The 25403-nt window shown below is 39.6% G+C and overlaps 1 protein-coding gene across 1 annotated transcript in view; it reads right to left on the minus strand.

Moving 5' to 3' along the window:
- The window catches only part of LOC137439185 (putative voltage-dependent N-type calcium channel subunit alpha-1B), an 856614-nt gene that overhangs the window by 116554 nt on the left and 714657 nt on the right, over positions 1 to 25403 (minus strand). Inside the window, exon 35 of the mRNA XM_078766934.1 lies at positions 10709 to 10774. Coding sequence (XP_078623060.1) covers positions 10709 to 10774 — 66 coding nt within the window. The remainder of the gene's footprint in view (positions 1 to 10708; positions 10775 to 25403) is intronic.

A 25403-nucleotide genomic window follows, 5' to 3' on the forward strand; every position in this document is an offset into this window, starting at 1 on the left:
GCAGGATCCTTCTTTGTTTCGCTCGCAATCTCCTCCATCTCCAAAGAGCACCACCGTCAACCAATACCTCATCCTCACTCTAAAATGTGAAAGTTGTCCACAACAGCTCCGGAAAAGCTCTCCTCACAAGCACACACGAGCCAGACGCCACCCCTCGCCTGAGACAGAAAGCATCCACTCGCCACAAAGCCAGGACCAGAAGAGAGCAAGAGAGGGGAAAACGCAACCTCCCCTCTTATCGCTGACGCCACACTCAAACCAATCCCCGTGCCCCACCACGTTCCCTTCAGCGAGGGGCCTCGTGGCCTTTCTTGACTCCCATCGAGAATGTTCGGGGGCGGGGTTCCCTTGCCGATCGGCAAATGTGCTGAGTTTCTGTCGGGCTTGTCGGTGTGGTTGTGGCAATGTGCCGATTGCATGGCTGGCTGAGTGACTTTTGTAAGAACAAAGGGGAAATTCACAGGGGGCCAATTACACACGGGTTTATTAATCCTACGCCCTAAAACTAGTTAACACAAAAGCCACGCCCCCCTATGGAGACATGCAAACACTCTTAACCTGCACATTTACCCTGCTTACGTACATCAAAATGAGCTTTATACACGTCACACGGTCCATGCTAAACTATACATTCCTGACTTCACGAAGGTATTTCTTCACCTACCCCCAAAAACGTAACAATATGCTTTCAAATGTTTGGTCGCCATAACATCATCAAAATAGAGCAAAGTTGTTTCACTCTTTTCATTTTTGTCTATTGCAATAAATTTCCTAATTCTAACTGTTCGAATATATATGCAAGAGAGGTGAGTCAGAAGATTTATGATTTGAAGATTTAGTATTTCTGAAAAACAAGTTTCAAATCACCCAGATGAAGACATGCTACCCTTGAAATACAGGAAATGCTCATATTTGTTGAGTCGGCCTGTCACCTACTTTGAGACCTTGTGAAATTCGTACTTCATCATTACTGTGGCGATTCCTATTGAACGATTCCCAATGAACCACCACTCACAGTCAAATGTTCGCCACTATTGTTTTCCATTGTACTTCTCATTACTATGACGATGCAATAGATTGCTGTAACTGACAAAACAAACAAAAAAAAAAAGCACAAACTTCCAAACCAACTGTAGAAACATCAATATTATTGATTCTTGGATTTATACAGTGCATTCAGAAAGTATTCAAACCCCTTCACTTTTTTCACATTTTATGTTGCAGCCTGATGCTGAAATCGTTTAACTTCATTTTTTCCCTCATCAATCTACACTCAATACCCCATAACGACAAAGAGAAAACAGGATTTTAGAAAGTTTTGCTAATTTATTAAAAAGAAAAAACTGAAATATCACATTCACATAAGTATTCAGACCCTTTGCTATGACACTTGACATTTAGCTCAGGTGCCTCCCATTTCTCTTGATCATCTTTGAGATGTGTCTCCACCTTGATTGGAGTCCACCTGTGGTAAATTCAATTGATTGGACATGATTTGGAAAGGCACACACCTGTCTATATAAGGTCTCACAGCTGACAATGCATATCAGAGCAAAAACCAAGCCATGAGGTCGAAGGAACTACCTGCAGAGCTTAGAGACAGGATTGTGTCTAGGCACAGATCTGGGGAAGCCTACAAAAAAATCTCTGCTGCATTGAAGGTTCCCAAGAGCACAGTGGCCTCCATAATTCTTAAATGGAAGAAGTTTAGAACAATCAGGACTCTTCCTAGAGCTGACCGCCCGGCCAAACTGAGCAATCGGGGGAGAGGGCCTTGGTAAGAGAGGGGACCAAGAACCCGATGGTCACTCTGGCTGAGCTCCAGAGATCCTGTGTGGAGATGGGAGAAACCTCCAGAAGGACAACCAACACTGCAACACTCCACCGATCTGGGTTTTATGGTAGAGTGGCCAGAGGGAAGCCAAACAGTTCAATGTTGGTTTCATCAGACCACAGAATCTTGTTTCTCACAGTCTGAGAGTCCTTTAGGTGCTTTTTTGCAAACTCCAAGCGGGCTTTCATGTGTCGTTCACTGAGGAGAGGCTTCTACGTCCAACAACACGTCCACTCAACAAATTAACAAACCTGACAGTGGGATAAGTCACAATCAGCGATATTCCAGATGTCAAAATCTGAGGGTATATTATCAGATCCTGAATGGTGGCAGAATAATGCCTGGTAGCGACTGACTGGTGACAAGAATGTGGAGACATGCGTATTAGCTGGGAATTATCCTCGGCATAGCTTTTCAAAAGCTCGTATACATGGCTTACTATCGGTCCGTACGCAAGCTTTATGGTGTGACTGAATTACAGTCCCGTCGGTAATAATCCACAATTGGTCTTCAGGGCATGGAAGGACAATGGTCAGAATCGACTAGTGTGTTTTCTTGGAGTTGGGTTGTGTAATGGTAGGTGTTTCAATAGTGATGACTGAAGGAACAAAGACAGGACAAATTTGGCCAAAGTGTTCAGAGGACCTAACGATCTGGGGGTCATTGGTTGAGTTGGCAATGCGGGTTTGGCCAGACACGCTTGATATCAGATCTAGGGGGAGGATGAGCCCCATTATTTTGGTTGGAGGAGAATAAGCCTGATTGCCACAGAGAGGTTCAAGGTGTATGTGGAGTCAGACAGATTATCAGGGAAGTCCAGTTCGATGTATTCACTGCGCCATACATATGTGGTTTGGGGAGGGGCACCTAGCAGATGGGTACGACAAATGGTATGTTGAGTGAGGAAGCTGCCAGCCGAACCGTAATGGTAAATAGACCCGTCTTTGAGTATAATGTGACATTTGGGGGGGGGGGGGGGGGGGGTGACCCAAAATGTCATTCAGGTCCATGACAGGCGTTCGTGCAAGGACATCAATATCTAGGTTCTCAACGACGAGGCCTTTGAGGGTAAACAGCCGATCATCATGGGTCATGACAAAAGTGACTTCACCGAGTACTGTGAGTGGAGAGAAGCCGTTGGCCGGGTGTGCTGATTGGAAACTCTTCTCCATGGGGAGTCCCAGGAGTTTGATGGTTGAGAGGCGTATCATGGTTTTTTTCCCCGATACTAAGTTGAGGCTCGTGTAAGAGCCAACACATAAAACATATAATAAAGTAAGTGGGAGACAAGAGGGGGAGAGAGAGGGAAACACAACACCAGTAGGGAACAGGGACATCAGGAGATCTGTGGAAGGGAGAGCGTTGGGGTGGGGCACACGGGATGAACAAGATGGACACTACAGGGACTTTCAGGAAAGAAACAGAATTTGAAGGAGGTGGATTTAGGGTGGATTAACGGGGGTAGAAGGAAATAGTTTTTTTTTTTAAAGACACTAAACACAGCTTATAATTGGGAGGATTTAAAGGAGAAATAAGGGGACTGAGGAGAAAACAAAAAGGCTGAAGGTAGTAGAGAGAAAAGACAATAAAAAAGAAAATGTGGACTCTAACGTGGAAAATGTAGGCCTCAGAAACCTGGCACGAAAAGTCCGATAAATACTTACAAATTGGCACAAGTTTTAAAACAAAAACCGAACTAGAAGCACAAAGTAAATACAGAGACAGCAAATTAAACATCAAAAACTCGACAAAATCACCAGAAGTACTTATCTTTGAGGAATTCGGAAGAGTCAAAAAAACTCAAAGAACCTGAAGTGGAAGTCAGTTTCCAGTGTCTCCACCGTCAATCATGACATGGAGAGTGTGTGGCGATCGTAAAATGTAAGGTGACTGGAGTACGTTACGTGAATTCTATACGTAAGGGTGGACGACTTGGCACGGGCATCTGAAGAGTCGATGGGAGTTTGGGGGGGAGAGGGCGGGAGCGGGAGAAATCCTTCTTCTTCCTCCACATTATCGTCAGAGCGGTCCAATATATTGGATATTTGTCTTGCCTTGACCATATATTTATGGTCCTGTTCAGAGAGGAAAATATACTCGCTGAAAAAATGTGATGTGCGTGTCTGGCTTGGCGGCATAATGGGCAGGATGCTGTGATGGCTTATATTTCAGTGTCGGTGTTGAATGAATGAATGAATGAATGATCGTTTTTAAGGCCATTTTCCCCGCTAGAGCGGGGGTTAGCCTTGCGGGCCCCATGACAATCATGGTTCCCTGTTTGAGGCGATGTTTTTATGGCCGGATGCCCTTCCTGACGCCAACCCTTGGTCACGCTCTTAGGATGCGCAGGGATACGGTGTACCTATTCTAAACTGGGCTACACACCGGGATCATTCATCCCAGCAAGCTGGTGCTCAGTTTGCCGACCTCGGAAGGATGATAGGCTGAATCAACCCCCCTGGCGTTAGTTCAGCGATCGACCGGGATTCGAACCCAGGATCCTCGGATCCCAAGCCGGCACCCTAACCGCTAAGCCCTCACCAGGTGTTGGTGGTGGGAAAATGGGTTTTTGATGGAGATCAGACATACGGGATGTGGAAGCACGCATAGCATTTTGCGTCTTCATGTGTGTATTTCGTCTGGATAATGAAGACGGAAGGGCCATGGGAAATTTCCTGTTTCATTTACGCTAGTGCACGGGAACGGAGTACGATTCCATGACGTTGTTGGACCATTTTAGGTAGGGCCTGATCAGTCATCAGATCAGATCAGTGGATCAGTCAAAGCCAGCTGAGGACAACAAAATTTCGAGGGATGGAGTGAGCTCCTCATCGTCCGCTGGATCTTGGTCATCATGAGAGATCTTTCAGCCACAGTGTAATCGATTATCATCAATAAAAGCTGTCAAGCACCGATACAGGCCCTATGGGCATTCTTCTGGTTCTAAGTGGATATCTGAAAAATCCAGGAAATGGGAGATGAAAAGCGAAATTAAGGTGGATGACTTTGCCGTAAATGGCCTACAGAAGTTGAATCTCAGACAATAGGAGCAATGACTTGGCAATCATTTTCTATTTCACCGACATGTTGACTTGTGAGGCTGTGCAGCGACTGGCTTGTGCGATGTGTTCACCATCGTCAGAGAATCCCCGTCGAGGTGCTGTTCTCATTTTCTTGAGCCATTGTGAATTGATCACAAGAAACGGGGCAAAATTCTGGTCAAGGGATAATGTCTAGTTGGGATTTTGCTTTCAGTTTGTGAAATAATTCACTGTCTCTGTTTTTACCAAGACATCACTGTTTGGGGGCCCAATGTGTGTCAGCCATAGTAGCAAGGGACGTTACTCACAGAAAATTGGTCCATGTCTGTGTCAATCAGGTTGTATTTGCCTAGATGGTCTGTCGCAGGTTGTGAACATTGAAAACCACGAGGTCCTCGGCTACAGCAAGCTTCGTCAGCTGAACGGCCGAGGCATCGTTTCGGAATCGCCGCCACTATGCCAGTTAGCTCGATTCCACCTCGTAGTATTATTGGACTATCACACCAAACACAAGACGTCATTTCCGAGAGCTGATTGAGCTTTATTTAGCACTCACGTACTCACATAGTCTTAGCCCGGACACATAACGGAAGAGGAGCAGGGAAAGGGAAACAGAGTAATCCGGGGGGGGTGCTCAGGTGACATGTCCTTCACAGTACAACAACAACAACAACAACAACAACAATAACAATAACATGCATACTGGTGCTTGGGGAAGGGTAAAGTTGTAGAATAATTTCACTGGAAGCAGTAGTTAGAAACCTTTCTGCCATTCGTGGGATAAAATATCCCAGCGCATGCGGCCTGTGTTACTGGAGGCTGTCTGACGCAACAATATTTTTATTACCACCGCCACCAAAGGTGGTCGTTTTCTCTTATGTTTCTGTCAGGGTCTGTCAGGATATTACCTCCGCCACCGCTGTCAAAATAAACATCTCTTATGTTTTCACGCATGTCTGTTTGTCTGATTGTTGGTCTGACTGTGAACAAGATACCTCAAAAATTTGAGGATGGATTCGGACGAAATTTGGCAGAGAGGTAGTGTATGTGAGAAGGATGAAATGGTTAGGTTTTGGTGAAGATCCGGATTCGGATCCGGTCAGTAGAATTTTTAAAGTGATTCTTCATCCTTGGGAGATCGGGCCAAAAACGATACATAGCAGGATATCTCAAAAAGTTGTACATGGATTCGGACGAAATTTGGCAGAGAGGTAGTGTATGTGACGAGGATGAAATGATTAGATTTTGGTGAAGATCCGGATTCGGATCCGGCCAGTAGAATTTTTAAAGTGATTCTTCATCCTTGGGAGATCGGGCCAAAAACGATACATAGCAGGATATCTCAAAAAGTTGTACATGGATTCGGACGAAATTTGGCAGAGAGGTAGTGTATGTGACGAGGATGAAATGATTAGATTTTGGTGAAGATCCGGATTCGGATCCGGCCAGTAGAATTTTTAAAGTGATTCTTCATCCTTGGGAGATCGGGCCAAAAACGATACATAGCAGGATATCTCAAAAAGTTGTACATGGATTCGGACGAAATTTGGCAGAGAGGTAGTGTATGTGACAAGGATGAAATGATTAGATTTTGGTGAAGATCCGGATTCGGATCCGGCCAGGATAATTTTAAAAGTGATTCTTCACCCTTGGGAGATCAGGCCAAAAACGATACATGGGAGGATATCTCAAAAGGTTGTAGATGGATTCGGACGAAATTTGGCAGAGATGTAGTGTATTTGGCAGAATGAAAGGATGAAATGGTTAGATTTTGGTGAAGATCCAGATTCGGATCCGGCCAGTAGAATTTTTAAAGTGATTCTTCACCCTTGGGAGATAGGGCCAAAAACGATACATAGCAGGATATCTCAAAAAGTTGGAGATGGATTCGGACGAAATTTGGCAGAGAGGTAGTGTATGTGAGAAGGATGAAATGGTTAGGTTTTGGTGAAGATCCGGATTCGGATCCGGTCAGTAGAATTTTTAAAGTGATTCTTCATCCTTGGGAGATCGGGCCAAAAACGATACATAGCAGGATATCTCAAAAAGTTGTACATGGATTCGGACGAAATTTGGCAGAGAGGTAGTGTATGTGAGAAGGATGAAATGGTTATGTTTTGGTGAAGATCCAGATTCGGATCCGGCTAGTCGAATTTTTAAGTGATTCTTCACCCTTGGGAGGTAGGGCCAAAAACGATACATAGCAGGATATCTCAAAAAGTTGTGGATGGATTCGGACGAAATTTGGCAGAGAGGTAGTGTATGTGACAAGGATGAAATGATTAGATTTTGGTGAAGATCCGGATTCGGATCCGGCCAGTAGAATTTTTTAAAGTGATTCTTCACCCTTGGGAGATCGGGCCAAAAACGATACATGGGAGGATATCTCAAAAGGTTGTAGATGGATTCGGACGAAATTTGGCAGAGAGGTAGTGTATTTGGCAGAATGAAAGGATGAAATGGTTAGATTTTGGTGAAGATCCGGATTCGGATCCGGCCAGTAGAATTTTTTAAAGTGATTCTTCACCCTTGGGAGATAGGGCCAAAAACGATACATAGCAGCTAGATATCTCAAAAAGTTGCAGATGGATTCGGACGAAATCTGGCAGAGAGGTAGTGTATGTGACAAGGATGAAATGGTTAGATTTTGGTGAAGATCCGGATCCGGATCCGGCTAGTCGAATTTTTAAGTGATTCTTCACCATTGGCAGATCAGGCCAAAAACGACACATAGCAGGATATCTCAAAAAGTTGTGGACGGATTTGGACGAAACATGGTGGACAGATTGGGTGTGGGACAAGGACGATTCAATTCGATTTTGGTGAAGATCTGAACATGGATTTGGATACGAGAATTATTTAATTTTTTAAGTGATTCTTCACCATTGAGAGATCGGGTGAAAAGGTATGATAACATGATATCTAAAAACGTTGTGGACGATTTATGACAAAACTAGGTGGATGAGTTGGGTAGGTGACAAGAACAAGCCGATTAGATTTTGGTTCAGGTTCGAATCCAGATCCGGCCTATCAGTGGATACAAAACCAAAACTGCTCAGCTTGGTGGAGGTGTGCGCTCTACCGAGTGCCATTCTAGTTATTATTTTGAAATAAGTTTAATAGACGGCGAAGCCGGTGTTGTCAATGAACGAGTACGTATTATGTTGAAAACCTGATTATGCCTTGGCTCGAGAATCCGAAGCGCAGTGGGCGCAGCCATCTTGCGGATGCGGAAGTATGCATAACAAATTTAAAACGTTCATTAGGAGTTTCTTTCACCCGTCGTCGTTTGATTCACAATCTTATGCACCTCCGATGTATTAATAAAATAATTTAAGACCAACATCGGCCCGCACGTGCCTGGTTATCTTCAACAAAACGCGTCACCAAACACCGGACCCAATGAGAGTCGAGCATTTGCAAAAATATTTCTAAAATGAAAGTGCTCAATGGTGGGCGCCATTGACCGGATGCGGAGGTTTGCATAAAACAATTGCGAAAAAGTTCAATAGGAGTTTGTTTCACCCGTCGTTCTTTGATTCACAATCTAATGAAACCTCTAATTAGTAATTAAAATACGTTAAGACCAACCTCGTTATCTTCAACGAAAATCGTCATCAAACACCAGAACCAATGAGATTCGAGCATTTGAAAAAATATTATTACGCGTTTCGGAGGGTGAAAACGGCGTCAAATATTCTAACATTGACGAAGAATTATTTTTTAGAAATCTCGCGCCCGTATGGGATAGTTTTTCACGGCCAGAAATATGGTATAAGCGGTTTCCATATTTAGTTTAGAAATACGGATAGTTTTTCATGGCCGGAAATATCCGAAGTTGACATGGAATTCACCGAATTAATCACTGCAAGCTAACGTCTTCTGGTGGAGGAAGCTGCCGTGCCCGGAGAGTCAGAGAACCAGCCCTGGCGCCTGACAGCGACTGAAGTTAGAAGACGACACACATACTGTGAAAACGTATGTTAAGCCCAGTTAAAAATAGGCCTTAAGCTAGCACATCGTATAGTTACTTCCTTAAGCTTCTTCTGACATTTATTGTATGCAGGTATTGCCATTGGGGAGGACTGTCTGCTCTTCTCTTTTACCAAGTCTTACCAGGTACGGTACCTACTACACCTACCTACTACCAACTACCTACCTACCTACTACCAACTACCTACCTACTACCAACTACCTAACCTACTGATGCCATGGTGATGGGTAAAATAGTGGCAAGAGGTTTTGGCTTCGCCGGCTCATTGCGGCTTTGCAGTCGGTACTAGTAGCCGGCGAAGCCGGTGTTGTCAATAAACGAGTACGTATTATGTTGAAAACCTGATTATGCCTTGGCTCGAGAATCCGAAGCGCAGTGGAGGCAGCCATCTTGCGGATGCGGAAGTATGCATAACAAATTTAAAACGTTCATTAGGAGTTTCTTTCACCTGTCCTCGTTTGATTCACAATCTTATGCACCTCCAATGTATTAATAAAATAATTTAAGACCAACATCGGCCCGCACGGGCCTGGTTGTCTTCAACAAAACGCGTTACCAAACACCGGACCCAATGAGAGTCGAGCATTTGCAAAAATATTTCTAAAAATGAAATCGCTCAATGGTGGCCGCCATCGACCGGATGCGGAAGTTTGCATAAAACAATTACGAAAAAGTTCAAGAGGAGTTTGTTTCACCCGTCGTTCTTTGATTCACAATCTAATGAAATCTCTAATTAGTAATTAAAATACGTTAAGACCAACGTCGTTATCTTCAACGAAAATCGTCATCAAACACCAGAACCAATGAGATTCGAGCATTTGAAAAAATATTATTACGTGTTTCGGAGGGTGAAAACGGCGTCAAATATTCTAACATTCACGAAGAATTATTTTTTAGAAATCTCGCGGCCGTACAGGATAGTTTTTCACGGCCAGAAATATGGTATATGCGGTTTACATATTTAGTTGAGAAATACGGATAGTTTTTCACGGCCGGAAATATCCGAAGTTGAGACGGAATTCACCGAATTAATCACTGCAAGCTAACGTCTTCTGGTGGAGGAAGCTGCCGTGCCCGGAGAGAACCAGTCCTGCCAGCGACTGAAGTTAGAAGACTACACACATACTGTGAAAACGTATGTTAAGCCCAGTTAAAATTTCTTAAAATAGGCCTTAAGCTAGCACATCGTATCGTTACTTCCTTAAGCTTCTTGTGACATTTATTGTATGCAGGTATTGGGGAGGACTGTCTGCTCTTCTCTTTTACCAAGTCTTACCAGGTACGGTACCTACTACACCTACCTACTACCAACTACCTACCTACCTACTACCAACTACCTAACCTACTGATGCCATGGTGATGGGTAAAATAGTGGCAAGAGGTATGCAGGTATTGGGGAGGACTGTCTGCTCTTCTCTTTTACCAAGTCTTACCAGGTACGGTACCTCCTACACCTACCTACTACCAACTACCTAACCTACTGATACCATAGTGATGGGTAAAATAGTGGCAAGAGGCTTTGGCTTCGCCGGCTCATTGCGGCTTTGCAGTCGGTACTAGTATTATGATGCGATAATCATTGTTGTTGTTGTCATTACTTTTGTTATTTGAAAACTATGATAAGGCGGAACAACGCTCGAGCTGCTATGTATACACCTTAACATATAATTTTTCCAAGTTGGAAAAAGGCAATTCAACATGGGATTCCTCCAGATTTTTTGCAGTGTAATTTAAAGCAAGATAAGGCAAAGGCCGCTTACTCGTTATACAATGAAGGGTTCGTCATACAATAATGGCATAGATGAAGAACAACATGGCGACGAGAAGGCAAATGCTCACCTGCATTCCAATAATGGCATAGATGAAGAACAACATGGCGATGAGAAGGCAAACATAGGGCAAAGCCTGTAACACAAAAAGCAGACATTGAAAATGACATAAAAACGTAATACTCCTTTACCATTGAATATGAATCGGCAGAGTGAGTAAATACATGGATCAATTATCACCTCATTCAAGGGACGTGATGGTAGTGGAAGCTGAAGCATGGGATTCAACAAATCATCATGATAACTTGAAATTTGTCCAATTCTAAACACAAGGACAGAGACTAAAGTATCGCAGCTGGCATAAGGTTCAACATTGCCTGTAATTTCTCCATCTCCATTTGATTTCCCCAAGCATGTCGTTGGGAACGCCCGTTTCATTGGCTAATTTCAAAAGCTGTAAAGTAAGCCCGTTTCATTGGCTAATTTCAAAAGCTGTAAAGTAAGCCTGTTTCATTGGCTCATTTCAAAAGCTGTAAAGTAAGCCCGTTTCATTGGCTCATTTCAAAAGCTGGAAAGTAAGCCCGTTTCATTTGCTCATTTCAAAAGCTGTAAAGTAAGCCCGTTTCATTGGCTAATTTCAAAAGCTGTAAAGTAAGCCCGTTTCATTGGCTCATTTCAAAAGCTGTAAAGTAAGCCCGTTTCATTGGCTAATTTCAAAAGCTGTAAAGTAAGCCCATTTCATTGGCTAATTTCAAAAGCTGTAAAGTAAGCTCGTTTTATTGGCTAATTTCAAAAGCTGTAAAGTAAGCCCGTTTCATTGGCTAATTTCAAAAGCTGTAAAGTAAGCCCGTTTCATTGGCTAATTTCAAAAGCTGTAAAGTAAGCCCGTTTCATTGGCTCATTTCAAAAGCTGTAAAGTAAGCCCGTTTCATTGGCTAATTTCAAAAGCTGTAAAGTAAGCCCGTTTCATTGGCTCATTTCAAAAGCTGTAAAGTAAGCCCGTTTCATTGGCTCATTTCAAAAGCTGTAAAGTAAGCCCGTTTCATTGGCTCATTTCAAAAGCTGTAAAGTAAGCCCGTTTCATTGGCTAATTTCAAAAGCTGTAAAGTAAGCCCCTTTCATTGGCTCATTTCAAAAGCTGTAAATTAAGCCCGTTTCATTGGCTAATTTCAAAAGCTGTAAAGTAAGCCCGTTTCATTGGCTAATTTCAAAAGCTGTAAAGTAAGCCCCTTTCATTGGCTCATTTCAAAAGCTGTAAAGTAAGCCCGTTTCATTGGCTCATTTCAAAAGCTGTAAAGTAAGCCCGTTTCATTGGCTAATTTCAAAAGCTGTAAAGTAAGCCCGTTTCATTTGCTAATTTCAAAAGCTGTAAAGTAAGCCCCTTTCATTGGCTCATTTCAAAAGCTGTAAATTAAACCCGTTTCATTGGCTAATTTCAAAAGCTGTAAAGTAAGCCCGTTTCATTGGCTAATTTCAAAAGCTGTAAAGTAAGCCCGTTTCATTGGCTAATTTCAAAAGCTGTAAAGTAAGCCCGTTTCATTGGCTCATTTCAAAAGCTGTAAATTAAACCCGTTTCATTGGCTAATTTCAAAAGCTGTAAAGTAAGCCCGTTTCATTGGCTGATTTCAAAAGCTGTAAAGTAAGCTCGTTTTATTGGCTCATTTCAAAAGCTGTAAAGTAAGCCTGTTTCATTGGCTCATTTCAAAAGCTGTAAAGTAAGCCCGTTTCATTGGCTAATTTCAAAAGCTGTAAAGTAAGTCCGTTTCATTGGCTGATTTCAAAAGTTGTAAAGTAAGCTCGTTTTATTGGCTAATTTCAAAACCTGTAAAGTAAGCCCGTTTCGTTGGCTAATTTCAAAAGCTGTAAAGTAAGCCTGTTCCATTGGCTAATTTCAAAAGCTGTAAAGTAAGCCCCTTTCATTGGCTCATTTCAAAAGCTGTAAAGTAAGACTGTTCCATTTGCTAATTTCAAAAGCTGTAAAGTAAGCCCATTTCATTGGCTCATTTCAAAAGCTGTAAAGTAAGCCCGTTTCATTGGCTCATTTCAAAAGCTGTAAAGTAAGCCCATTTCATTGGCTAATTTCAAAAGCTGTAAAGTAAGCTCGTTTCATTGGCTAATTTCAAAAGCTGTAAAGTAAGCCCGTTTCATTGGCTGATTTCAAAAGCTGTAAAGTAAGCTCGTTTTATTGGCTCATTTCAAAAGCTGTAAAGTAAGCCTGTTTCATTGGCTCATTTCAAAAGCTGTAAAGTAAGCCCGTTTCATTGGCTAATTTCAAAAGCTGTAAAGTAAGTCCGTTTCATTGGCTGATTTCAAAAGTTGTAAAGTAAGCTCGTTTTATTGGCTAATTTCAAAACCTGTAAAGTAAGCCCGTTTCGTTGGCTAATTTCAAAAGCTGTAAAGTAAGCCTGTTCCATTGGCTAATTTCAAAAGCTGTAAAGTAAGCCCCTTTCATTGGCTCATTTCAAAAGCTGTAAAGTAAGACTGTTCCATTTGCTAATTTCAAAAGCTGTAAAGTAAGCCCATTTCATTGGCTCATTTAAAAAGCTGTAAAGTAAGCCCGTTTCATTGGCAAATTTCAAAAGCTGTAAAGTAAGACTGTTCCATTGGCTAATTTCAAAAGCTGTAAAGTAAGCCCGTTTCATTGGCTAATTTCAAAAGCTGTAAAGTAAGCCCCTTTCATTGGCTCATTTCCAAAGCTGTAAAGTAAGCCCGTTTCATTGGCTCATTTCAAAAGCTGTAAAGTAAGCCCGTTTCATTGGCTAATTTCAAAAGCTGTAAAGTAAGCCCATTTCATTGGCTCATTTCAAAAGCTGTAAAGTAAGCCCGTTTCATTGGCTCATTTCAAAAGCTGTAAAGTAAGCCCGTTTCATTGGCTAATTTCAAAAGCTGTAAAGTAAGCCCATTTCATTGGCTCATTTCAAAAGCTGTAAATTAAACCCGTTTCATTGGCTAATTTCAAAAGCTGTAAAGTAAGTCCGTTTCATTGGCTAATTTCAAAAGCTGTAAAGTAAGTCCGTTTCATTGGCTAATTTCAAAAGCTGTAAAGTAAGCCCATTTCATTGGCTAATTTCAAAAGCTGTAAAGTAAGTCCGTTTCATTGGCTAATTTCAAAAGCTGTAAAGTAAGCCCGTTTCATTGGCTGATTTCAAAAGCTGTAAAGTAAGCTCGTTTTATTGGCTCATTTCAAAAGCTGAAAAGTAAGCCTGTTTCATTGCCTCATTTCAAAAGCTGTAAAGTAAGCCCGTTTCATTGGCTCATTTCAAAAGCTGTAAAGTAAGCTCGTTTTATTGGCTAATTTCAAAAGCTGTAAAGTAAGCCTGTTTCATTGCCTCATTTCAAAAGCTGTAAAGTAAGTCCGTTTCATTGGCTAATTTCAAAAGCTGTAAAGTAAGTCCGTTTCATTGGCTAATTTCAAAAGCTGTAAAGTAAGCTCGTTTTATTGGCTAATTTCAAAACCTGTAAAGTAAGCCCGTTTCGTTGGCTAATTTCAAAAGCTGTAAAGTAAGCCCGTTTCATTGGCAAATTTCAAAAGCTGTAAAGTAAGACTGTTCCATTGGCTAATTTCAAAAGCTGTAAAGTAAGCCCGTTTCATTGGCTCATTTCAAAAGCTGTAAAGTAAGCCCGTTTCATTGGCTAATTTCAAAAGCTGTAAAGTAAGCCCGTTTTATTGGCTAATTTCAAAAGCTGTAAAGTAAGCTCGTTTTATTGGCTCATTTCAAAAGCTGTAAAGTAAGCTCGTTTTATTGGCTCATTTCAAAAGCTGTAAAGTAAGCTCGTTTTATTGGCTCATTTCAAAAGCTGTAAAGTAAGCTCGTTTTATTGGCTCATTTCAAAAGCTGTAAAGTAAGCCAGTTTCATTGGCAAATTTCAAAAGCTGTAAAGTAAGCCCGTTTCATTGGCTAATTTCAAAAGTTGTAAAGTAAGCCCGTTTCATTGGCTAATTTCAAAAGTTGTAAAGTAAGCCCATTTCATTGGCTAATTTCAAAAGTTGTAAAGTAAGCCCATTTCATTGGCTAATTTCAAAAGCTGTAAAGTAAGCCCATTTCATTGGCTAATTTCAAAAGCTGTAAAGTAAGCCCGTTTCATTGGCTAATTTCAAAAGCTGTAAAGTAAGCCCGTTTCATTGGCAAATTTCAAAAGCTGTAAAGTAAGCCCGTTTCATTGGCTAATTTCAAAAGCTGTAAAGTAAACTCGTTTTATTGGCTCATTTCAAAAGCTGTAAAGTAAGCCCGTTTCATTGGCTAATTTCAAAAGTTGTAAAGTAAGCCGATTTCATTGGGTAATTTCAAAAGTTGTAAAGTAAGCCCGTTTCATTGGCAAATTTCAAAAGCTGTAAAGTAAGCCCGTTTCATTGGCTAATTTCAAAAGCTGTAAAGTAAGCCCGTTTCATTTGCTAATTTCAAAAGCTGTAAAGTAAGCCCATTTCATTGGCTAATTTCAAAAGCTGTAAAGTAAGCCCGTTTCATTTGCTAATTTCAAAAGCTGTAAAGTAAGCCCGTTTCATTTGCTAATTTCAAAAGCTGTAAAGTAAACTCGTTTTATTGGCTCATTTCAAAAACTGTAAAGTAAGCCCGTTTCATTTGCTAATTTCAAAAGCTGTAAAGTAAGCCCATTTCATTGGCTAATTTCAAAAGCTGTAAAGTAAGCCCGTTTCATTTGCTAATTTCAAAAGCTGTAAAGTAAGCCCGTTTCATTTGCTAATTTCAAAAGCTGTAAAGTAAGCCCATTTCATTGGCTAATTTCAAAAGCTGTAAAGTAAGCCCGTTTCATTTGCTAATTTCAAAAGCTGTAAAGTAAGCCCATTTCATTGGCTAATTTCAAAAGCTGTAAAGTAAACTCGTTTTATTGGCTCATTTCAAAAGCTGTAAAGTAAGCCCGTTTCATTTGCTAATTTCAAAAGCTGTAAAGTAAGCCCATTTCATTGGCTAATTTCAAAAGCTGTAAAGTAAGCCCGTTTCATTTGCTAATTTCAAAAGCTGTAAAGTAAGCCCATTTCATTGGCTAATTTCAAAAGCTGTAAAGTAAACTCGTTTTATTGGCTCATTTCAAAAGCTGTAAAGTAAGCCCCTTTCATTTGCTAATTTCAAAAGCTGTAAAGTAAGCCCCTTTCATTGGCTAATTTCAAAAGCTGTAAAGTAAGACTGTTTCATTGGCTCATTTCAAAAGCTGGAAAGTAAGCCCGTTTCATTGGCTCATTTCAAAAGCTGTAAAGTAAGCCCCTTTCATTGGCTCATTTCAAAAGCTGTAAAGTAAACTCGTTTCATTGGCTCATTTCAAAAGCTGTAAAGTAAGCCCCTTTCATTGGCTCATTTCAAAAGCTGTAAAGTAAGCCTGTTTCATTGGCTCATTTCAAAAGCTGTAAAGTAAGCCCGTTTCATTGGCTCATTTCAAAAGCTGTAAAGTAAGCCCGTTTCATTGGCTCATTTCAAAAGCTGTAAAGTAAGCCCGTTTCATTGGCTCATTTCAAAAGCTGTAAAGTAAGCCCCTTTCATTGGCTCATTTCAAAAGCTGTAAAGTAAGCCCGTTTCATTTGCTAATTTCAAAAGCTGTAAAGTAAGCCCGTTTCATTTGCTAATTTCAAAAGCTGTAAAGTAAGCACGTTTCATTGGCTAATTTCAAAAGCTGTAAAGTAAGCCCGTTTCTTTGGCTAATTTCAAAAGCTGTAAAGTAAGCCCGTTTCATTGGCTCATTTCAAAAGCTGTAAAGTAAGCCCGTTTCATTGGCTCATTTCAAAAGCTGGAAAGTAAGCCCGTTTCATTGGCTCATTTCAAAAGCTGTAAAGTAAGCCCGTTTCATTGGCTAATTTCAAAAGCTGGAAAGTAAGCCCGTTTCATTGGCAAATTTCAAAAGCTGTAAAGTAAGCCCATTTCATTGGCTAATTTCAAAAGCTGTAAAGTAAGCCCATTTCATTTGCTAATTTCAAAAGCTGTAAAGTAAGCCCGTTTCATTGGCTAATTTCAAAAGCTGGAAAGTAAGCCCGTTTCATTGGCAAATTTCAAAAGCTGTAAAGTAAGCCCGTTTCATTGGCTAATTTCAAAAGCTGGAAAGTAAGCCCGTTTCATTTGCTAATTTCAAAAGCTGTAAAGTAAGCCCATTTCATTGGCTAATTTCAAAAGCTGTAAAGTAAGCCCATTTCATTGGCTAATTTCAAAAGCTGTAAAGTAAGCCCGTTTCATTGGCTAATTTCAAAAGCTGGAAAGTAAGCCCGTTTCATTTGCTAATTTCAAAAGCTGGAAAGTAAGCCCATTTCATTTGCTAATTTCAAAAGCTGTAAAGTAAGCCCGTTTCATTGGCTAATTTCAAAAGCTGTAAAGTAAGCCCGTTTCATTTGCTAATTTCAAAAGCTGTAAAGTAAGCCCGTTTCATTTGCTAATTTCAGAAGCTGTAAAGTAAGCCCCTTTCATTGGCTCATTTCAAAAGCTGTAAAGTAAGCCCGTTTCATTGGCTCATTTCAAAAGCTGTAAAGTAAGCCCGTTTCATTGGCTCATTTCAAAAGCTGTAAAGTAAGCCCGTTTCATTGGCTCATTTCAAAAGCTGTAAAGTAAACCCGTTTCATTGGCTCATTTCAAAAGCTGTAAAGTAAGCCCCTTTCATTGGCTCATTTCAAAAGCTGTAAAGTAAGCCCGTTTCATTGGCTCATTTCAAAAGCTGTAAAGTAAGCCCGTTTCATTGGCTCATTTCAAAAGCTGTAAAGTAAGCCCCTTTCATTGGCTCATTTCAAAAGCTGTAAAGTAAGCCCGTTTCATTGGCTCATTTCAAAAGCTGTAAAGTAAGCCCCTTTCATTGGCTCATTTCAAAAGCTGTAAAGTAAGCCCGTTTCATTGGCTCATTTCAAAAGCTGTAAAGTAAGCCCGTTTCATTGGCTCATTTCAAAAGCTGTAAAGTAAGCCCCTTTCATTGGCTCATTTCAAAAGCTGTAAAGTAAGCCCGTTTCATTGGCTCATTTCAAAAGCTGTAAAGTAAGCCCCTTTCATTGGCTCATTTCAAAAGCTGGAAAGTAAGCCCGTTTCATTGGCTCATTTCAAAAGCTGTAAAGTAAGCCCGTTTCATTGGCTCATTTCAAAAGCTGTAAGATAAGCCCCTTTCATTGGCTCATTTCAAAAGCTGTAAAGTAAGCCCGTTTCATTGGCTCATTTCAAAAGCTGTAAAGTAAGCCCGTTTCATTGGCTCATTTCAAAAGCTGGAAAGTAAGCCCGTTTCATTGGCTAATTTCAAAAGCTGTAAAGTAAGCCCGTTTCATTGGCTAATTTCAAAAGCTGTAAAGTAAGCCCGTTTCATTTGCTAATTTCAAAAGCTGTAAAGTAAACCCGTTTCATTGGCTAATTTCAAAAGCTGTAAAGTAAGCTCGTTTTATTGGCTCATTTCAAAAGCTGGAAAGTAAGCCTGTTTTGTTGGCTAATTTCAAAAGCTGTAAAGTAAGCCCGTTTCGTTGGCTAATTTCAAAAGCTGTAAAGTAAGCCCGTTTCGTTGGCTAATTTCAAAAGCTGTAAAGTAAGCCCCTTTTTATTGGCTAATTTCAAAAGCTGTAAAGTAAGCTCGTTTTATTGGCTCATTTCAAAAGCTGTAAAGTAAGCCCGTTTCTTTGGCTAATTTCAAAAGCTGTAAAGTAAGCCCGTTTCGTTGGCTAATTTCAAAAGCTGTAAAGTAAGCCCGTTTCATTTGCTAATTTCAAAAGCTGTAAAGTAAGCCCGTTTCATTTGCTAATTTCAAAAGCTGTAAAGTAAACCCGTTTCATTGGCTAATTTCAAAAGCTGTAAAGTAAGCCCGTTTCATTTGCTAATTTCAAAAGCTGTAAAGTAAGCCCGTTTCATTTGCTAATTTCAAAAGCTGTAAAGTAAACCCGTTTCATTGGCTAATTTCAAAAGCTGTAAAGTAAGCTCGTGTTATTGGCTCATTTCAAAAGCTGGAAAGTAAGCCTGTTTCATTGGCTCATTTCAAAAGCTGTAAAGTAAGCCCGTTTCGTTGGCTAATTTCAAAAGCTGTAAAGTAAACCCGTTTCATTGGCTAATTTCAAAAGCTGTAAAGTAAGCCCGTTTCATTTGCTAATTTCAAAAGCTGTAACGTAAACCCGTTTCATTGGCTAATTTCAAAAGCTGTAAAGTAAGCTCGTTTTATTGGCTCATTTCAAAAGCTGGAAAGTAAGCCCATTTCATTGGCTAATTTCAAAAGCTGGAAAGTAAGCCTGTTTCATTTGCTAATTTCAAAAGCTGGAAAGTAAGCCCGTTTCATTTGCTAATTTCAAAAGCTGTAAAGTAAGCCTGTTTCGTTGGCTAATTTCAAAAGCTGTAAAGTAAGCCCGTTTCATTGGCTAATTTCAAAAGCTGGAAAGTAAGCCCGTTTCATTTGCTAATTTCAAAAGCTGGAAAGTAAGCTCGTTTTATTGGCTCATTTCAAAAGCTGTAAAGTAAGCTCGTTTCATTGGCTAATTTCAAAAGCTGTAAAGTAAGCCCGTTTCGTTGGCTAATTTCAAAAGCTGTAAAGTAAGCCTGTTTCGTTGGCTAATTTCAAAAGCTGTAAAGTAAACCCGTTTCATTGGCTAATTTCAAAAGCTGTAAAGTAAGCTCGTTTTATTGGCTCATTTCAAAAGCTGGAAAGTAAGCCCATTTCATTGGCTAATTTCAAAAGCTGGAAAGTAAGCCTGTTTCATTTGCTAATTTCAAAAGCTGGAAAGTAAGCCCGTTTCATTTGCTAATTTCAAAAGCTGTAAAGTAAGCCTGTTTCGTTGGCTAATTTCAAAAGCTGTAAAGTAAGCCCGTTTCATTGGCTAATTTCAAAAGCTGGAAAGTAAGCCCGTTTCATTTGCTAATTTCAAAAGCTGGAAAGTAAGCTCGTTTTATTGGCTCATTTCAAAAGCTGTAAAGTAAGCTCGTTTCATTGGCTAATTTCAAAAGCTGTAAAGTAAGCCCGTTTCGTTGGCTAATTTCAAAAGCTGTAAAGTAAGCCCGTTTCATTGGCTAATTTCAAAAGCTGTAAAGTAAGCCCGTTTCATTTGCTAATTTCAAAAGCTGTAAAGTAAACCCGTTTCATTGGCTAATTTCAAAAGCTGTAAAGTAAGCTCGTTTTATTGGCTCATTTCAAAAGCTGGAAAGTAAGCCCATTTCATTGGCTAATTTAAAAACCTGGAAGGTAAGCCCGTTTCATTTGCTAATTTCAAAAGCTGTAAAGTAAGCCTGTTTCGTTGGCTAATTTCAAAAGCTGTAAAGTAAGCCCGTTTCATTGGCTAATTTCAAAACCTGGAAAGTAAGCCCGTTTCATTTGCTAATTCCAAAAGCTGTAAAGTAAGCCCGTTTCATTGGCTAATTTCAAAAGCTGTAAAGTAAGCCCGTTTCATTGGCTAATTTTAAAAGCTGGAAAGTAAGCCCGTTTCATTTGCTAATTTCAAAAGCTGTAAAGTAAGCTCGTTTTATTGGCTCATTTCAAAAGCTGTAAAGTAAACCCGTTTCATTGGCTAATTTCAAAAGCTGGAAAGTAAGCCCGTTTCATTGGCTAATTTCAAAAGCTGGAAAGTAAGCCCGTTTCATTTGCTAATTTCAAAAGCTGTAAAGTAAACCCGTTTCGTTGGCTAATTTCAAAAGCTGTAAAGTAAGCCCGTTTCATTGGTTAATTTCAAAAGCTGGAAAGTGAACCCGTTTCATTGGCTAATTTCAAAAGCTGTAAAGTAAGCCCGTTTCATTGGCTAATTTCAAAAGCTGTAAAGTAAGCCCATTTCATTGGCTAATTTCAAAAGCTGTAAAGTAAGCCCGTTTCATTGGCTAATTTCAAAAGCTGTAAAGTAAGCCCGTTTCATTGGCTAATTTCAAAAGCTGTAAAGTAAGCCCGTTTCATTGGCTAATTTCAAAAGCTGTAAAGTAAGCCCGTTTCATTGGCTAATTTAAAAAGCTGGAAAGTAAGCCCGTTTCATTTGCTAATTTCAAAAGCTGTAAAGTAAACCCGTTTCATTGGCTAATTTCAAAAGCTGTAAAGTAAGCTCGTTTTATTGGCTCATTTCAAAAGCTGGAAAGTAAGCCTGTTTCGTTGGCTAATTTCTAAAGCTGTAAAGTAAACTCGTTTTATTGGCTCATTTCAAAAGCTGGAAAGTAAGCCCATTACATTGGCTAATTTCAAAAGCTGGAAAGTAAGCCCGTTTCATTTGCTCATTTCAAAAGCTGGAAAGTAAGCCCGTTTCATTTGCTAATTTCAAAAGCTGTAAAGTAAGCCTGTTTCGTTGGCTAATTTCAAAAGCTGTAAAGTAAGCCCGTTTCATTGGCTAATTTCAAAAGCTGGAAAGTAAGCCCGTTTCATTTGCTTATTTCAAAAGCTGGAAAGTAAGCCCGTTTCGTTGGCTAATTTCAAAAGCTGTAAAGTAAGCCCGTTTCGTTGGCTAATTTCAAAAGCTGTAAAGTAAGCCCGTTTCATTGGCTAATTTCAAAAGCTGGAAAGTAAGCCCGTTTCATTTGCTAATTTCAAAAGCTGTAAAGTAAGCCCATTTCATTGGCTAATTTCAAAAGCTGGAAAGTAAGCCCATTTCATTGGCTAATTTCAAAAGCTGTAAAGTAAGCCCGTTTTATTGGCTCATTTCAAAAGCTGGAAAGTAAACCCGTTTCATTTGCTAATTTCAAAAGCTGTAAAGTAAGCCCATTTCATTGGCTAATTTCAAAAGCTGTAAAGTAAGCCCGTTTCATTGGTTAATTTCAAAAGCTGGAAAGTGAGCCCATTTAATTGGCTCATTTCAAAAGCTGGAAAGTAAGCCCGTTTAATTTGCTAATTTCAAAAGCTGGAAAGTAAGCCCATTTCATTGGCTAATTTCAAAAGCTGTAAAGTAAGCCCATTTCATTGGCTAATTTCAAAAGCTGTAAAGTAAGCCCGTTTCATTGGTTAATTTCAAAAGCTGGAAAGTAAGCCCATTTCATTGGCTCATTTCAAAAGCTGTAAAGTAAGCCCGTTTCATTTGCTAATTTCAAAAGCTGTAAAGTAAGCCCGTTTCATTGGCTAATTTCAAAAGCTGTAAAGTAAGCTCGTTTTATTGGCTCATTTCAAAAGCTGTAAAGTAAGTCCGTTTCGTTGGCTAATTTCAAAAGCTGTAAAGTAAGCCCGTTTCATTTGCAAATTTCAAAAGCTGTAAAGTAAGCCCGTTTCATTGGCTAATTAAAAAAGCTGGAAAGTAAGCCCGTTTCGTTGGCTAATTTCAAAAGCTGGAAAGTAAGCCCGTTTCATTTGCAAATTTCAAAAGCTGTAAAGTAAGCCTGTTTCATTTGCTAATTTCAAAAGCTGTAAAGTAAACCCGTTTCATTGGCTAATTTCAAAAGCTGTAAAGTAAGCCCGTTTCATTGGCTAATTTCAAAAGCTGGAAAGTAAGCCCGTTTCATTTGCTAATTTCAAAAGCTGTAAAGTAAGCCCATTTCATTGGCTAATTTCAAAAGCTGTAAAGTAAGCCCATTTCATTGGCTAATTTCAAAAGCTGTAAAGTAAGCCCGTTTTATTGGCTCATTTCAAAAGCTGGAAAGTAAACCCGTTTCATTTGCTAATTTCAAAAGCTGTAAAGTAAGCCCATTTCATTGGCTAATTTAAAAAGCTGTAAAGTAAGCCCGTTTCATTGGTTAATTTCAAAAGCTGGAAAGTAAGCCCATTTAATTGGCTCATTTCAAAAGCTGGAAAGTAAGCCCGTTTAATTTGCTAATTTCAAAAGCTGGAAAGTAAGCCCATTTCATTGGCTAATTTCAAAAGCTGTAAAGTAAGCCCATTTCATTGGCTAATTTCAAAAGCTGTAAAGTAAGCCCGTTTCATTGGTTAATTTCAAAAGCTGGAAAGTAAGCCCATTTCATTGGCTCATTTCAAAAGCTGTAAAGTAAGCCCGTTTCATTTGCTAATTTCAAAAGCTGTAAAGTAAGCCCGTTTCATTGGCTAATTTCAAAAGCTGTAAAGTAAGCTCGTTTTATTGGCTCATTTCAAAAGCTGTAAAGTAAGTCCGTTTCGTTGGCTAATTTCAAAAGCTGTAAAGTAAGCCCGTTTCATTTGCAAATTTCAAAAGCTGTAAAGTAAGCCCGTTTAATTGGCTAATTAAAAAAGCTGGAAAGTAAGCCCGTTTCGTTGGCTAATTTCAAAAGCTGGAAAGTAAGCCCGTTTCATTGGCTAATTTCAAAAGCTGTAAAGTAAGCCCGTTTCGTTGGCTCATTTCAAAAGCTGTAAAGTAAGCCCGTTTCATTTGCTAATTTCAAAAGCTGTAAAGTAAGCCCGTGGTGTCATTTGCTAATTTCAAAAGCTGTAAAGTAAGCCCCTTTCAATGGCTAATTTCAAAAGCTGAAAAGTAAGCCCGTTTCGTTGGCTAATTTCAAAAGCTTTAAAGTAAGCGTGTTTCATTTGCTAATTTCAAAAGCTGTCAAGTAAGCCCGTTTCGTTGGCTAATTTCAAAAGCTGGAAAGTAAGCCCGGTTCATTTGCTAATTTCAAAAGCTGTAAAGTAAGCCTGTTTCATTTGCTAATTTCAAAAGCTGTAAAGTAAGCCCATTTCATTGGCTAATTTCAAAAGCTGGAAATTAAGCCCGGTTCATTTGCTAATTTCAAAAGCTGTAAAGTAAGCCCGTTTCATTTGCTAATTTCAAAAGCTGTAAAGTAAGCCCGTTTCGTTGGCTAATTTCAAAAGCTGTAAAGTAAGCCCGTTTTGTTGGCTAATTTCAAAAGCTGTAAAGTAAGCCCATTTCGTTGTCTAATTTCAAAAGCTGTAAAGTAAGCCCGGTTTATTTGCTAATTTCAAAAGCTGTAAAGTAAGCCCCTTTCTTTGGCTAATTTCAAAAGCTGGAAAGTAAGCACGTTTTATTGGCTCATTTCAAAAGCTGTAAATTAAGCCCATTTCATTGGCTAATTTCAAAAGCTGTAAAGTAAGCCCGTTTCATTTGCAAATTTCAAAAGCTGTAAAGTAAGCCCGTTTCATTTGCTAATTTCAAAAGCTGTAAAGTAAGCCCGTTTCATTGGCTAATTAAAAAAGCTGGAAAGTAAGCCCGTTTCGTTGGCTAATTTCAAAAGCTGGAAAGTAAGCCCGTTTCATTTGGAAATTTCAAAAGCTGTAAAGTAAGCCTGTTTCATTTGCTAATTTCAAAAGCTGTAAAGTAAGCCCATTTTGTTGGCTAATTTCAAAAGCTGTAAAGTAAGCCCGTTTCGTTGGCTCATTTCAAAAGCTGTAAAGTAAGCCCGTTTCATTTGCTAATTTCAAAAGCTGTAAAGTAAGCCCGTGTCATTTGCTAATTTCAAAAGCTGTAAAGTAAGCCCGGTTTATTTGCTAATTTAAAAAGCTGTAAAGTAAGCCCGTTTCATTGGCTAATTTAAAAAGCTGTAAAGTAAGCTCATTTTATTGGCTCATTTCAAAAGCTGGAAAGTAAGCCCATTTCATTGGCTAATTTCAAAAGCTGGAAATTAAGCCCGGTTCATTTGCTAATTTCAAAAGCTGTAAAAGTAAGCCCGTTTCATTTGCTAATTTCAAAAGCTGTAAAGTAAGCCCGTTTCGTTGGCTAATTTCAAAAGCTGTAAAGTAAGCCCATTTCGTTGGCTAATTTCAAAAGCTGGAAAGTAAGCCCGTTTCATTTGCTAATTTCAAAAGCTGTAAAGTAAGCCCTTTCGTTGGCGAATTTCAAAAGCTGTAAAGTAAGCCCATTTCGTTGGCTAATTTCAAAAGCTGGAAAGTAAGCCCATTTCATTTGCTAATTTCAAAAGCTGTAAAGTAAGCTCGTTTTATTGGCTAATTTCAAAAGCTGGAAAGTAAGCCCGTTTAATTGGCTAATTTCAAAAGCTGTAAAGTAAGCTCGTGTTATTGGCTCATTTCAAAAGCTGGAAAGTAAGCCCGTTTAATTTGCTAATTTCAAAAGCTGGAAAGTAAGCCCATTTCATTGGCTAATTTCAAAAGCTGTAAAGTAAGCCCATTTCATTGGCTAATTTCAAAAGCTGTAAAGTAAGCCCGTTTCATTGGCTAATTTCAAAAGCTGGAAAGTAAGCCCGTTTCATTTGCTAATTTCAAAAGCTGTAAAGTAAGCCCATTTCATTGGCTCATTTCAAAAGCTGTAAAGTAAGCCCCTTTCATTGGCTCATTTCAAAAGCTGTAAAGTAAGCCCGTTTCATTGGCTCATTTCAAAAGCTGTAAAGTAAGCCCCTTTCATTGGCTCATTTCAAAAGCTGTAAAGTAAGCCCGTTTCATTGGCTCATTTCAAAAGCTGTAAAGTAAGCCCGTTTCATTGGCTCATTTCAAAAGCTGTAAAGTAAGCCCCTTTCATTGGCTCATTTCAAAAGCTGTAAAGTAAGCCCGTTTCATTGGCTCATTTCAAAAGCTGTAAAGTAAGCCCCTTTCATTGGCTCATTTCAAAAGCTGGAAAGTAAGCCCGTTTCATTGGCTCATTTCAAAAGCTGTAAAGTAAGCCCGTTTCATTGGCTCATTTCAAAAGCTGTAAAGTAAGCCCCTTTCATTGGCTCATTTCAAAAGCTGTAAAGTAAGCCCGTTTCATTGGCTCATTTCAAAAGCTGTAAAGTAAGCCCGTTTCATTGGCTCATTTCAAAAGCTGGAAAGTAAGCCCGTTTCATTGGCTAATTTCAAAAGCTGTAAAGTAAGCCCGTTTCATTGGCTAATTTCAAAAGCTGTAAAGTAAGCCCGTTTCATTTGCTAATTTCAAAAGCTGTAAAGTAAACCCGTTTCATTGGCTAATTTCAAAAGCTGTAAAGTAAGCTCGTTTTATTGGCTCATTTCAAAAGCTGGAAAGTAAGCCTGTTTTGTTGGCTAATTTCAAAAGCTGTAAAGTAAGCCCGTTT

The sequence above is a fragment of the Myxine glutinosa genome, chromosome 13 (genome assembly GCF_964187855.1).
Source record: "Myxine glutinosa chromosome 13, kmMyxGlut1.1, whole genome shotgun sequence".
Classification (NCBI taxonomy): Eukaryota; Metazoa; Chordata; class Myxini; order Myxiniformes; family Myxinidae; genus Myxine; species Myxine glutinosa.